We start from the raw sequence: 12,119 nt of genomic DNA, 5'->3' as shown, positions 1-12,119 counted from the left end.
CGGGAATAAATTACTTTTGGAAATATATTCAAATAGAAAATGTTTTTTTAAACAGTAAAAAATATTTCACAATATTACTGCGTTTGCTGTACTTTGGATCAAATAAATACAGGCTTGGCGAGCAGAAGAAACATATTTTTAAAAAATCTTTTCACTGGTACTTGACTGGATTTTAAAGCAGCCTGGTTTAATTCCATCCAGTCATTGCACAAATTACAAAAAAAAGCATTTATTTCATCTTTTTTCATTTAATAAATACATTATACATTAGTCAAATGCTTTAACTGAACAGCGTTCAATGCGAGGAACAAAACTGGTAATTAAAGTGTACAAACAATAATTTGTGCATTTAATCATTTCAGTTTCATTTGACTGAGATTGATCAAATATGAACTCCTGATACATTGCACAACCTAACATTGGTGCAAAGCAGCAATGCAACATTTGTTTAACAATTTATTGCACTTCTGTTTTGTGCACTATTGGACAAAAATAATCAGATAATCTGATTTCAGATCAGATGAAAGACCAGTGCTGATAATTGTTGGCAGGGTCACAGTGTTTCATGATGATGTTGCCATACTCCACCATTAAACACTTACTAAAGAGAGCATTGTGGAGAAGATATATCTGCAAAAATTTACAAATGTATAAAAAGGTAAGCTAACAAACATTAAAAACCAAATTTGAATCTCTAAAAGCATGATCATTTTGTGACATAATAGTACATTATTTGTGAAATCATGCAGGCAGAGGCAATGGGGACATTGGGATATGTACCTGTTGGGAAACAAGAATGAAACTCCATGTCTGCTGTGGAGCTGGGACAGTTCCATCACCTTGAAAGTTGCACAGCTCCACTCGCACGGGTTCAGGCTCAATTGTTGCATGTAGACACAGCTGTTTATCAATATTATGCCTCAGCTCCTGATGTGACGTGTACTCAAAATACTACAAAGGAAAAATAAGACAAAAAATGTAATAAAATATTAAAAATACTAATTTAGCAAATGCAGCATGCTTCTGTTCACTGTTTTTGAGCAGACAAATTCATTATGAATTATAAAGCTAATATATAGTTAAAAGAAGTCAAAACGTTTATCTGCAAAATGTTAATTATTTTACCAAAATAAGGGGGATCATACAAAATGCATGTTATTTTTTTGTTTAGTACTGACCTGAATAAAATTTCACATTAAAAGACATTTACACATAGTCCACCGGAGAAAATAATCTGCCAATTGGGTAAGAAACATAATCTAGTTTTTTTGCAGTGCTGAATGATCCACAGCTTGTTTGTCCTGAACAGTTAAACTGCCTACTGTTTGTCAGGTCCCACAAATTCTTTCATTTTTCTACATTTTTGTGTATTTGAACCCTTTCCAACAATGACTGTATAATTTTGAGATGAAACTTGTCACATTGAGGACAACTGAGGGACTCATATGCAACTATTTCAGAAGGGTCAAATGCTCACTGATGCTCCAGAAGGAAACACAATGCATTAAGATCCAGGGGTTTAAAACTTTTGAACATAATGAAGATATGTTCATTTTTCTTATTTTGCCTAAATATCATATATTTTTTCCATTTTGTACTGCCCTTCATCAGCTACAGAAGACTTTAACATGTTTCCCTGAAGACAAAATAGATTAAATTTACCCTGATCGTCACATTCGAAAAGTTTTCACCCCCTGGCTAAATGCATTGCATTGCATTTCCTTCTAAATGAAGGGGTCATTTTTATAAATTCAACTATTATTTTCTCTTGTGGACCATATGAAAATGTCTTTTATATAAAATATCTTATTCATGTCAGTACTAAATAAAAAAACATGCATTTTGTACAATCTCTCTTATTTTGGTAAAATAATTAACATTTTGCAGATTCTGCTATCCTCATAAATAAATATTTATTTAAGGATAACAGCAGTGGTCCTAAAGTACCTGATTTATTCCCATTTTGTGGCAGATGAATAAAATCACTGACTTCCCTCCAAGATTCTTCTCACCAATATCAAGACAAGTATTTGTGGCAATGTTCTTCAACTACAGACACAATATGAACAGAAAATAAATATTTTCCTGATTACAGGCTATTATTGTAATAAATCTCAAATTATAACACTGCATTACCGATCCAAACAGCACAGGGTTCAAATCGGGCACAAAGCCCTCGGTGTAAATGTTTTCAAGGTACCAGGAGAAATTTTTGCAGTGCAGCCTCTCTTTGAGCTTCAGTCGCTCACTGATGTCCCCATATGATTTCTGTGCTCCACAATGATAGAAGAAAAATATGGAAGCTGTATAATTAAGAGTTTGTAATCATTTAAATATTACATCCACCGTCAATGTCTCTCACCTCCTCTGCAATGGCAGCAGCTCTTTTATTTCTGTTGTAGAAAATCTTCTTGTAATCATCCATCCAGACTTCTGCGAGGCGAACCTGGTTTTTTGCGATCACATCTATGCCGTTTGGAAAGGAATGTGGACTTCTGGTGCGAAAGATGTGGCCGACCACAGAACAGGGAATGATCTCTAGACTGCCTCCACACAGCCATGCCTGAAAGAAAAAAAAATACATAATGTGCACCAGAATAGTGTGATTTCAGTTTTATTTTCAGTAACAATAACAAAACTGTACCAGAATTAGTTGTCAAATGTCAAAAAATTTCTATTTATATTACTTCTTTATATAACAAAAGATCAAAAAACTGTGAGAATGTCTTACCCTAAATGAAATTTCTATGTTCTCTGCTCCCCAAAACTCCATCTTGTCATCATATGTTCCAATGTGTTCAAAGAATTGCTTATAAATGGCAAAAAGCCCACCAGCAATAGCAGGCGTCCTAAACGAAAAATGAAACTTCATGAAAACTGATGACTCATATTCTGTAGCAAAATAAATGTGATTTAAATTAATATGTGGTAATGAGAAAGGTGCTGTATATATTTGTAGATCATTTGCCTGACAGGATAGGTTTCATCCGTGCGTTTCACCCTCTCTTCTTCAGGTATAGTCTCCCAGCCAAAGCTCAGGATCCAGTCAAAGTTCCCACGAGTATGTGTGCGAGCTGACATCATTGGCTTTATGAACTGTAGATTGTTCTTGTTGATGACAGCAATTCTTGGGCTCACAACTGTGGTAGGTTTCTGAACTAACCGGGCCAACAGGGGCTCCAACCAACCATAGAAACACTCACCTAAGAAAACACTTGGAAGTTGACTATTATGCCTATATGAAGAATCTTGGTTAGACTAATGTTTACCATTCTCTCCCTTATGTTTTCACATTTTACTGTAATAAAACACTCAATCATCATGGCTGTATGAATAAAATATGCAGCTGAGCCTCATCTATGAAAGCCATATGTTGAGCTGCACTATATTAATTGTATGTGCTCACAGTGGGAGTCCAGGAAGGCGAGCACCTCTCCTCCAGCCGCACGTGCACCCATTAGCCTGGCAGCAATTAGACCTTTCCTCTCACGCTGCCTTAGTACACGCACAATCTCAAGAGACTGGACATACTGCTCTAATGGGGCTTTAAGATGATCTGAAATGAAAGCAAATAATTAATACACTAAAGCTAAGTAACAAACTACAAGATTTCAAATCAAAGACAGAATGTCTTAACTAGATGTGAATATTTGAAGTAAGTGTTTTTCTAACATGTTTTGAACATCTTAACACACATATTAAGCTGAGCGGTTGCCAGGGCGTTGCTAGGATGTTCTGGGTTGTTGCTAAGGTGTTGCTTTGGTGTTTTGGGTTGTTGCTAAGGCATTGCTTTTTTGTTCTGGGTGGCTTCTGAGGTGTTACTAGGGTGTTCTTATAGGGTAATGCCTTAGCACCATAGAAATGACTTAACAACCACTCAGAACACCCAAGCAATGCCTTAGAAACCACCCAGAACACAACAGGGTTGCTATCATGTTTTGGGTTGTATACAAGGTGTTGCTACAGTGTTTTGTGTAGTGTAGTTGCTAAGCTATTGCTATTATTTTCTGGGTGGCTGCATTGCTACTGTGTTCTGGGTAATAGCTTAGCAACATAGTAATGACTTAGCAACCACTCAGAACACCCAAGCAATGCCTTAGCAACTGCCCAGAACACAACAGGATTGCTATCATGTTTTAGGTTGTTCCCAAGGTGCTGCTACAGTTTCTGTGTAGTTGCTAAGCTATTGCTATTATGTTCTGGGTGGTTGTGTTGCTATTGTGTTCTGGGTAATGCCTTAGCACCTTAGTAATGACTTAGCAACTACTCAGAACACCCAAGCAATGCCTTAGCAACTGCCCAGAACACAACAGAATTGCTATCATGTTTTGGGTTGTTCCCAAGGTGTTGCTACAGTGTTCTGTGTAGTTGCTAAGCTATTGCTATTATGTTCTGGGTGGTTGCGTTGCTATTGTGTTTTGAGTAATGCCTTAGCACCTTAGTAATGCCTTAGTAACCACTCAGAACACCCTAGCAACACCTTGGCAACCACCCAGAACACAATTAGGTTGCTATCAAGCTCTGGGTTGTATAACCAGCTCAGGACCAGCTTACACCAGCTCATGACCAACTAAGGACCAACTTAAATCAGCTCAAACTAGCTACATTGCTTCAAAACATACCTCACCAGCATATGTTTTTTGGAAATGTGTTGCTACAGTGTTTTGGGTTGTTGCTAAGGCATTGCTTTCATGTTCTGGGTGATTTCTAAGCTGTTACTAGTGTGTTATGGGTAATGCCTTAGCACCCTAGTAATGCCTTAGCAACCACCCACAACACAAATGCATTGCTACCATGTTCTGGGTTGTTGCTAAGGTGTTGCTACAGTGTTCTGGGTTGTTGCAAAGGCATTGTTATTGTGTTCTGAATAATACCTTAGCACTCTAGCAGCACTCTAGTAATGCCTTAGCAACAACTCAGAACACAGCTGCATTGCTATCATATTTTGGGTTGTTGCTAAGAACACTAGGGTGCTCTAAGTGGTTGCTAAGGCATTACTAGTGTGTCCTGGGTGGTTGATAAGGTGTTACTAGTGTCCTGGCTGGTTGCTAAAGCATTGCTGAGCTGTCCTAGGTGGTTGCTAAGGTGTTGCTAGAGTGTTCTGGTGGTTACTGAGGTGTTGCCACAGTACTCTGGGTAGTAGCTAAGGCATTTTAGGGTGCTCTGAGTGGTTGTTGCTAAACCATTGCTAGGGTGTCTTAAGGGAATGCTAAGGCACTGGAATGTTATTCAGGGTGGTTGGCAAGTCATTGCTAAGGGGTTTTGGATGCTTGCTAAGGTGTTGCTAGTGTGTCCTGGGGGTTGCTAAGATGTTGCTAGGGTGTTCTGAGTGGTTACTAAGCCATTTATTGTCTACCTTTATTCAAAGCAGGTACCTAAAAATGTAATGCATTTTCTGCCTTTACTCACCTTGGGTACTTGCATCATCCACTAGTATGATTTCTTTAAGTAGAACAGCCGGTGAAGTGTGTAAGACACTGCAGATGGTGCGAAGAAGAGTGGACCATGCCTCATTATGAAACACAATGATCACACTGGTCGTGGGTAACCGCGGACATCTGCTGAACTGTTGCTCAACACATCTTAGAAGAGTAACAGTAAATTAGAAGTGTGCTCATGATCTTTTCTTAGGCAACCTTCTGTGGTACTCACTCGGGGGGTCGTGTGTCAACACCAAGACTGCGGTGGAAGGAGATGTGGTCACTGGCAAACTGGTTGAAGCCATTTCTAGAAAGACCCTCCTGCTTCTCCCTCACCTCTGCAGGCGTCAAGATGCCATCGACAAATGGCTTTCCATCAGCTCCTGGTCCTTCAGGATCCTCCTGAGGTCTCTCTATGTGAGGCCTGAGCTCCTCCATGCTGTAGAACCCAGAGGAACATCTGGCATCTCCAGATAATGTTGAAGCCTCTTCAAATGGTGGTTTAGAGGCATCTATCTGAAAATGCCAGATACCGCTGGAATTCCTAGCCACACTGCCTCTGTATCTTGGTTTTAAGGAAAGACCTTGGGACCAGTAGCTGGCAGACCACCACACTCCTAGATCCAGCAGTAATATCCACAGAATGGTGACTAAAAGGGTCAGCCCCAAGAAGCTCAGCTTAATGGGTAGTGTACATTGAAGACTTTGTAAGTGCATCCTACAAGAAAACAACCCAACTGGATCACGTTTCTGTTTCAACAAGGACTTTATCTAACTTCAGCTATTTGTAGCATCAGACCAGTTCTGCCAAGTAATACATTTGTGCTGTTTCTGATTTGAGTAGTTAACATGAAATGTCAAACAGTGGCAACAATGATCTTCGGTGTGACATTCATTTTTATGAGCTCATATTAATTGAGGAAATAATGAGTGAAATGTTTTGATTAATTTATCACACAGCACAACTATTTTAAAGTTTTCAAGACACGTCATCAATTGACCATATTGGTGGTACTGAATGTAAACAATGCCACTAAACCGAACAAAACTTGCATATTTTTCTGATTATTGCCGGTGAAAATTGTCAATAATTATATTGTTTTGGGCTGTACTAATCAGCCAAACCTGGAAACATTTGGAGTACTAGACTGTCAAAAGCTATAACAAATCAAGGGGAAGTGTGCAAAAAACTTTCTGAGAAACAAAAGGCCTTTGCCAAACTGAACTAGGATTTCCAGGGCAAGAATCTTGACAACATTGTGTTTGTTCTTATCATTTCCAGTCAGGTAGGTGAAATATTTGGCTAATATCTTAAATAATACTGCTTGTATGTATATTTACCACTTATTAACTTTAGTTTGTCAAAACATTGCTCTCTTTCCTGCTTACTAAGTACTTTTTTATATGATTTCCCTGTTGAAAAAAAAAAAACAGCTAAAACCAGCCTAAGCTGGTTGGCTGGTTTTAGCTGGTCAACCAGCCTGGTTTTAGCTGGTTTTAGCTGGTCAACCAGCCTGGTTTTAGCTGGTTATAGCTGGTCAGCAGGCTGGGTTTTTTTTAGAGGGGTTTTGGCCACTTTTGCCACCAGCTTGGTCAGGCTGGTCTTGGCTGGTCAGGCTGGGAAACCACCAGCTAAAACCAGCCTGACCAGCCTGGCCAGCTACTTCCAGCTTAAACCAGCTAAGACCAGCCAACCAGCCTAGGCTGGTTTTAGCTGCTTTTTTTTTTTTTTTTTTTTAGCAGGATTAACAGCTTCCATGCATTTTCCATGATTCAGACAGCATCAATTAGCAGAACAACTATTCAGTAATACACTGTGTAATCCACCTGTTGTTTACATTCCGAATATTAACAATATGGCCGCGCATCCGGGTAACTGACCAAATCGTAAAGTAAGTGCAAACCCTTTATGTAACCTTTGTCCTTCAAGCGGTTAATAAAACTGCACATGTCCCGCGGAAGAACATTGTTTTGGTAGTGTGTTGGCTCTAGTTCAAAGCACCGGTGTATACATGGATACAGGACATCTTATCAGACATGAAAAAGAAGAAATTTTGAGCAATGAAAGTCTAAGTACTGTCAAAATAACTATTTTAATCTCTGCAATAACCTAATTAGCAAATCAAAGACCTACCTAAATATGTGAAAACCAGTATCAGTATTTGCAAAAACCACGCAGACAACCATGGACTCACACGAACGAAGATAAATGTATTTCATGAAGGACTGAGGTGGCTCAATAGAGTGGTGCTACAAATTAAGTATGTACTTACCTGAACTAAAGCGAAGCGTGTAGCCACTTTTCAGTTGTAAACAAATATACACAACAGAGAAAATATTTAGAAAATGGCTTGTATTCAATTTTCTTCAAGCAGTAAGATTACAACGCCGTCATGTCAGGTGCATCTCATTGGAGCATTTAACCCTGGGTTTATTTCCCTCACCAAACAAGTCGTTAACTAGCATGTGGACGGAGAGGATATTTAGGAAGCGAGCTGTATTTATGACTTCGAAATGCTTTGGGGTTTAACGTTACATTATAAAAGTGCTGACAAAGAGTATAGAAGTACTTCTATACTCTTTGGTGCTGATAAACAAACAGGGGAAGTGGAGGAGGGCAGTGCAAGTATCCATGGCAACACATTAAACAGCGTTTGAACACATCTCGTGTTCGACTCTCTTCGGTGCTCGTTCGGTTCAGTTCGTTCTTTCTGCTATTTGGATAGTTCGCATAATACAGTTTTGATTATGGCTTTCTTCGGACTCACTTATCTGGGCTATCAGAACCCGTTTGGGGACAGGATGGTAACATCTAACGTTACCCAAAACAAACTAGATACACGAGGTATGGCTGCTTTGGTGCGACTTTGACACAGGCGCTTTCGACAAGTCTTCAGCACGTCTGTTTACCTACAGTAGTAAAGTCTAGTTTGTTTGATTTTTTTTCCCTTTTCAGACTCATCAGATATGCATTTCGGCATCCAGAACAGATATCAGGACTTTAGCAGACGCCTTCAGAGGTGTAAGTTCTCACTAAATAAATCAAACACCCACATACTGAAATTTTTATCTAGTATGTAATTGTGCTTGCTTAAAACGGAGGTTTCCTCTTTTAAGTGATATCATGTTCAGATTCAGAATAGTTCATGATCAGTATGAGGTTCCTTAGATCTTCATTAGCTACATTTATGGTGGTCCGTGACATACAGGCAAGCACTAAATTATTAATGCCCCTGGCAAATTCTGACTTAAAGTTACTTTTATTCAACCAGCAAGTTTTTTTTTGAAATGACATTTAGAAATGACACCGACATCTCCCAGAAGATAATAATAAGATGTACAAGAGGCATCATTGTGGAAAAAATTATTACTCATCTTTTATTTACATTTGACAAAAGTGGCATGTCCAAAATTATTCATACCCTTCTCAATAATCAATAGAAAAGCCTTTTTTGGCTATTACAGCAAATGCTTCCTATAATTGCTGACCAGCTTTTTGCATGTCTCCATTTTTCACAAGTGCGGAATGTCTTGTAATTTTTAATAATACTTTGCACTGTAGCCACTGGAACTTCAAAACATTTAGATATGGTCTTTTGCCCTTTCCTGACTTGTGAGCAGCCACAATGCACAGCCGCAGGTCCTCAGTGAGCTCCTTTGTCTTAGCCATGACTGTCCACAAACCAACAGCAGAGAGCTTGTTTTTCACCTGTTGAGTTGATTAAAACAGCTGTTCCCAATGAATCAGGGTAATTAGGATGCTTTAGAACAGCTTGGACTATTTGGAATGGTATAGAACTTTGGATTTTCCCATAGACTGAGACAGTTTGCAAAGGGTACATGCCATTTTTTGTTCAAATGTAAATAAAAGCTGAGAAATATTTTTTTTCCCCACTATGATGCCTCTTGTACATAGTCTTATTATCTTTTGGGAGAAGCCTGTGTCATTTCCAGTCAAAAAAAAAACTTGCTGGTTGAATACAAGTAACTTTAAGTCTTTGCCAGGGGTATGAATAATTTCGGGCTTGACTGTAACTGAGATCTTGTTTTCCTTTTCAGCTCCTAAAGAACTGTATCGTGTACCTGTGACGGACAACCAGCAGTATGGTTGGTGGGTTTCCACTAGTGGCCTGAAGAACCAAGAGCCTTGGACTCAAACCCGTCGATTCCCACGCAAAAACAGCGAAATGACAAAGTATGAAGAATCTTAAGCTATTCAGGCCAATGCGTGTCAATTAATATCTAATGCTTAAATGTGTATTTCACTTATTTTCTCAGGTTTGTGAATGAGATGTCAATGACCTGCCCAGACTTCAGCTTGTTTTGATTCCTGGTCCATGAATCTGTAAGACAGTATGTTCACATGATGATCACAGTCCTATAATACTTCAACACTGCAGTGTGTCACTTCGCTTTGCAGAACAGGAGGTGAAAAGAACACACAGCTCGCATTAATGCAAGTGTAACGTATCCACTACACGTCTTATGACTGTGCCATATTGTTTGTGGAATTTAGTGCAATAAATTTAGTCCTATACTATGTGATACATGTTGTTCATTGCATATGCATGCATTAGAGTGGCCAGTGTTAATAAATTTTTTTGACTAAATGTGGCATTTTACCTGAAGCAGTTACCATTCTGAAACTTCTGATTTAAATGTTTTAGTAGATCCCTTCATGTTTTTTTTGGAAGCCCGTTTCTGCCATAAATAAAAAAGGGATTTTTTTCCTATATTTTTGTGATACAAACTCACAATTCAGACTTGTTTTTCTCCGAATTGTGCGTTTATATATTGCAACTGTGACTTTATAACACACAATTGCAAGTTAAGTCAGAATAGTGAGAACAACTCACAACTGCGAGAATTTTTTTTTTTTTTTTTTTGAAAATCGCAAGAAAATGTCAGAACTGTGAGTTTTTTTTTTCTTTCAATTCTGATTTAATTTCTCGCAATTGTTAGTTTATATCTCACAATTCTGAGAAAAAAGTCAGTATTGCACGATATAAACTCAACTGTGAGGAAAAGACAGAATTGTAAGATATAAACTTGCAATTGTGGGATAAAGTCAGAATTGTACATTTTTATCTTGCAATTCTGACTTAATTCCTCACATTTGTTCATTTATATGCAATTCTGAGAATAATGTCAGAATTGTGATTTTTATATCTCGTAATTCTGACTTTAACTTGAGTTTATCTTACAATTCTGACTTTATAAAATGCATTTGCGAGTTTATATCTCACAATTCTGACAAAAAAGTTATAATTGCGAGAAAAAGTCATAATTGTGAGATATAAACTTGCAATTCTGAGAACATACCAGTCTTTTTCTCCCTTCAGAACTTTATAATGCACAAGTGCGAGTTTTGTCTCACAATTCTGAGAAAAAAATTCAAAATTCCGAGATATAAACTCGCAGTTACGAGAAAAGTCAGAATTGTGAGGAAAAAAGTCAGAAATGTGAGAAAGTCAGAATTGTGAGTTTTTATCTTGCAATTCTGTATTAATTTCTGGCAGTTGTTGGTTTATATTATGCAATTCTGAGATAAAACGTCAGAATTGTGACTTTATATCTCGCAATTCTAAGAAAAATGTAAAGATGTCAGAATTGTGAGAAAAAAAGAATTGCAAAATATAAACTTTAAATTTTGATTTTATTTCTCGCAGTTATTAGTTTATATCATCCAGTTCTGAGAAAAAAATGTATATCTCGCAATTCTGACTTTATAGCTTGAGTTTATATCTTACAATTCTTACTTTTTATAAAATGCAATTGTGAAAAAATTTGGATTGCTCAAATTAAACTCACAATTCTGACTTTTTTCTCGCAATTGCAAAATATCATAACTGCAAGAAAAAAAGCCATAATTGTGATATATAAACTCAAGAAAACAAGAAAAAAGTCTTGCATTTCTCTTAATTTCAATTGTGAGTTTATATCATGCAATTCGGAGAAAAAAGTCAGAGTTGTGAGGTAAAAAGATGCAATTACCTTGCAATTCTGACTTAATGTCTTGCAATTGATAGTTTATATTGCACAATTCTGAGAAAAAGTTAGAATTGTGACTTTATATCTCGCAATTCTGACTTTATAATTTTAGTTTATCTCACAATTTTGAGAAAAAAGTCAGAATTGCAAGATATAAACTCACAATTGCGATTAAAAAGTCTTCTCTTACTTTCTCGCAATTGTGAGTTTATATCATGCTATTCTGAAGAAAAAAAAGTCAGAATTAATAAACTTAAAATGACAAGAAAAAGTCAGAATTGCAAGTTTTTATCTTGCAATCCTGACTTTATTTCTCGCAATTGTTAATTTATATCATGCAATTCTGAAAAGAAAATATGTCTTGCAATTCTGACTTTATAACTTGAGTTAAATCATACAATTCTGACTTTATAAAATGCAACTGCGAGTTTCTATCTCACAATCCTGTGAAAAAAGGTCAGAATTGCAAGATATAAACTTGCAATTGCGAGAAAAAAAAATCATAATTGTGAGAGATAAACTGGCAATTGCAGAAAAGAAAGTCATAATTGTGAGATATAAGCTTGCAAATCAGTCTTTTTCCCCTCAAAACTTTTTTATCTCAAGTTTCTCACAATTCTGACTTTTTTCTCTCAATTGCGAGTTTATATCTCACAATTCTGACTTTTTCTCGCCATTGCAAGTTTATATCTCAGTTTTTATCTTGCA

General features: G+C 37.2%; 2 protein-coding genes across 2 annotated transcripts; one reads left to right on the top strand and one right to left on the bottom strand.

Annotated features, from left to right (window-relative positions):
* Positions 1 to 516: 516 nt before the first annotated feature.
* LOC141291481 (polypeptide N-acetylgalactosaminyltransferase 6-like) lies at positions 517 to 6,137 on the bottom strand. The gene is made up of 10 exons (XM_073823641.1): positions 5,653 to 6,137; positions 5,410 to 5,582; positions 3,407 to 3,556; positions 2,969 to 3,203; positions 2,732 to 2,849; positions 2,363 to 2,563; positions 2,137 to 2,268; positions 1,948 to 2,049; positions 781 to 951; positions 517 to 630 (listed from the first exon to the last, which is right to left on the bottom strand). The coding sequence occupies exons 1-10, from the start codon at positions 6,135 to 6,137 to the stop codon at positions 517 to 519; spliced, it is 1,881 nt and encodes a 626-aa protein (XP_073679742.1).
* A 2,031-nt stretch (positions 6,138 to 8,168) lies between these two features.
* Positions 8,169 to 9,887, top strand: LOC141290793 (sperm microtubule inner protein 11). The gene is made up of 4 exons (XM_073822913.1): positions 8,169 to 8,265; positions 8,377 to 8,442; positions 9,480 to 9,615; positions 9,699 to 9,887. Exons 1-4 carry the CDS (start codon positions 8,169 to 8,171, stop codon positions 9,745 to 9,747), a joined length of 348 nt encoding a protein of 115 aa, XP_073679014.1. The 3' UTR covers positions 9,748 to 9,887.
* Positions 9,888 to 12,119: the final 2,232 nt, after the last annotated feature.

Source organism: Garra rufa, chromosome 18 (assembly GCF_049309525.1).
Source record: "Garra rufa chromosome 18, GarRuf1.0, whole genome shotgun sequence".
Classification (NCBI taxonomy): domain Eukaryota; kingdom Metazoa; phylum Chordata; class Actinopteri; order Cypriniformes; family Cyprinidae; genus Garra; species Garra rufa.
The sequence above is the reverse complement of the archived record's forward strand: the minus strand, read 5'-3'. Positions and strand labels throughout refer to the sequence as shown.

What these genes read in the sequence shown, in the direction of transcription:
- LOC141291481 (XM_073823641.1), bottom strand. Translation starts at nt 6,137, where the DNA reads ATGCACTTACAAAGTCTTCAATGTACACTACCCATTAAGCTGAGCTTC. An exon ending in GTTGACACACGACCCCCCGA is followed by an intron (nt 5,583 to 5,652) that starts GTGAGTACCACA and finishes TACTCTTCTAAG; the next exon opens with ATGTGTTGAGCAACAGTTCA. An exon ending in CGCCTTCCTGGACTCCCACT is followed by an intron (nt 3,204 to 3,406) that starts GTGAGCACATAC and finishes GTGTTTTCTTAG; the next exon opens with GTGAGTGTTTCTATGGTTGG.
- LOC141290793 (XM_073822913.1), top strand. Translation starts at nt 8,169, where the DNA reads ATGGCTTTCTTCGGACTCACTTATCTGGGCTATCAGAACCCGTTTGGG. An exon ending in TAGCAGACGCCTTCAGAGGT is followed by an intron (nt 8,443 to 9,479) that starts GTAAGTTCTCAC and finishes TTTCCTTTTCAG; the next exon opens with CTCCTAAAGAACTGTATCGT. An exon ending in AAAAACAGCGAAATGACAAA is followed by an intron (nt 9,616 to 9,698) that starts GTATGAAGAATC and finishes TTATTTTCTCAG; the next exon opens with GTTTGTGAATGAGATGTCAA.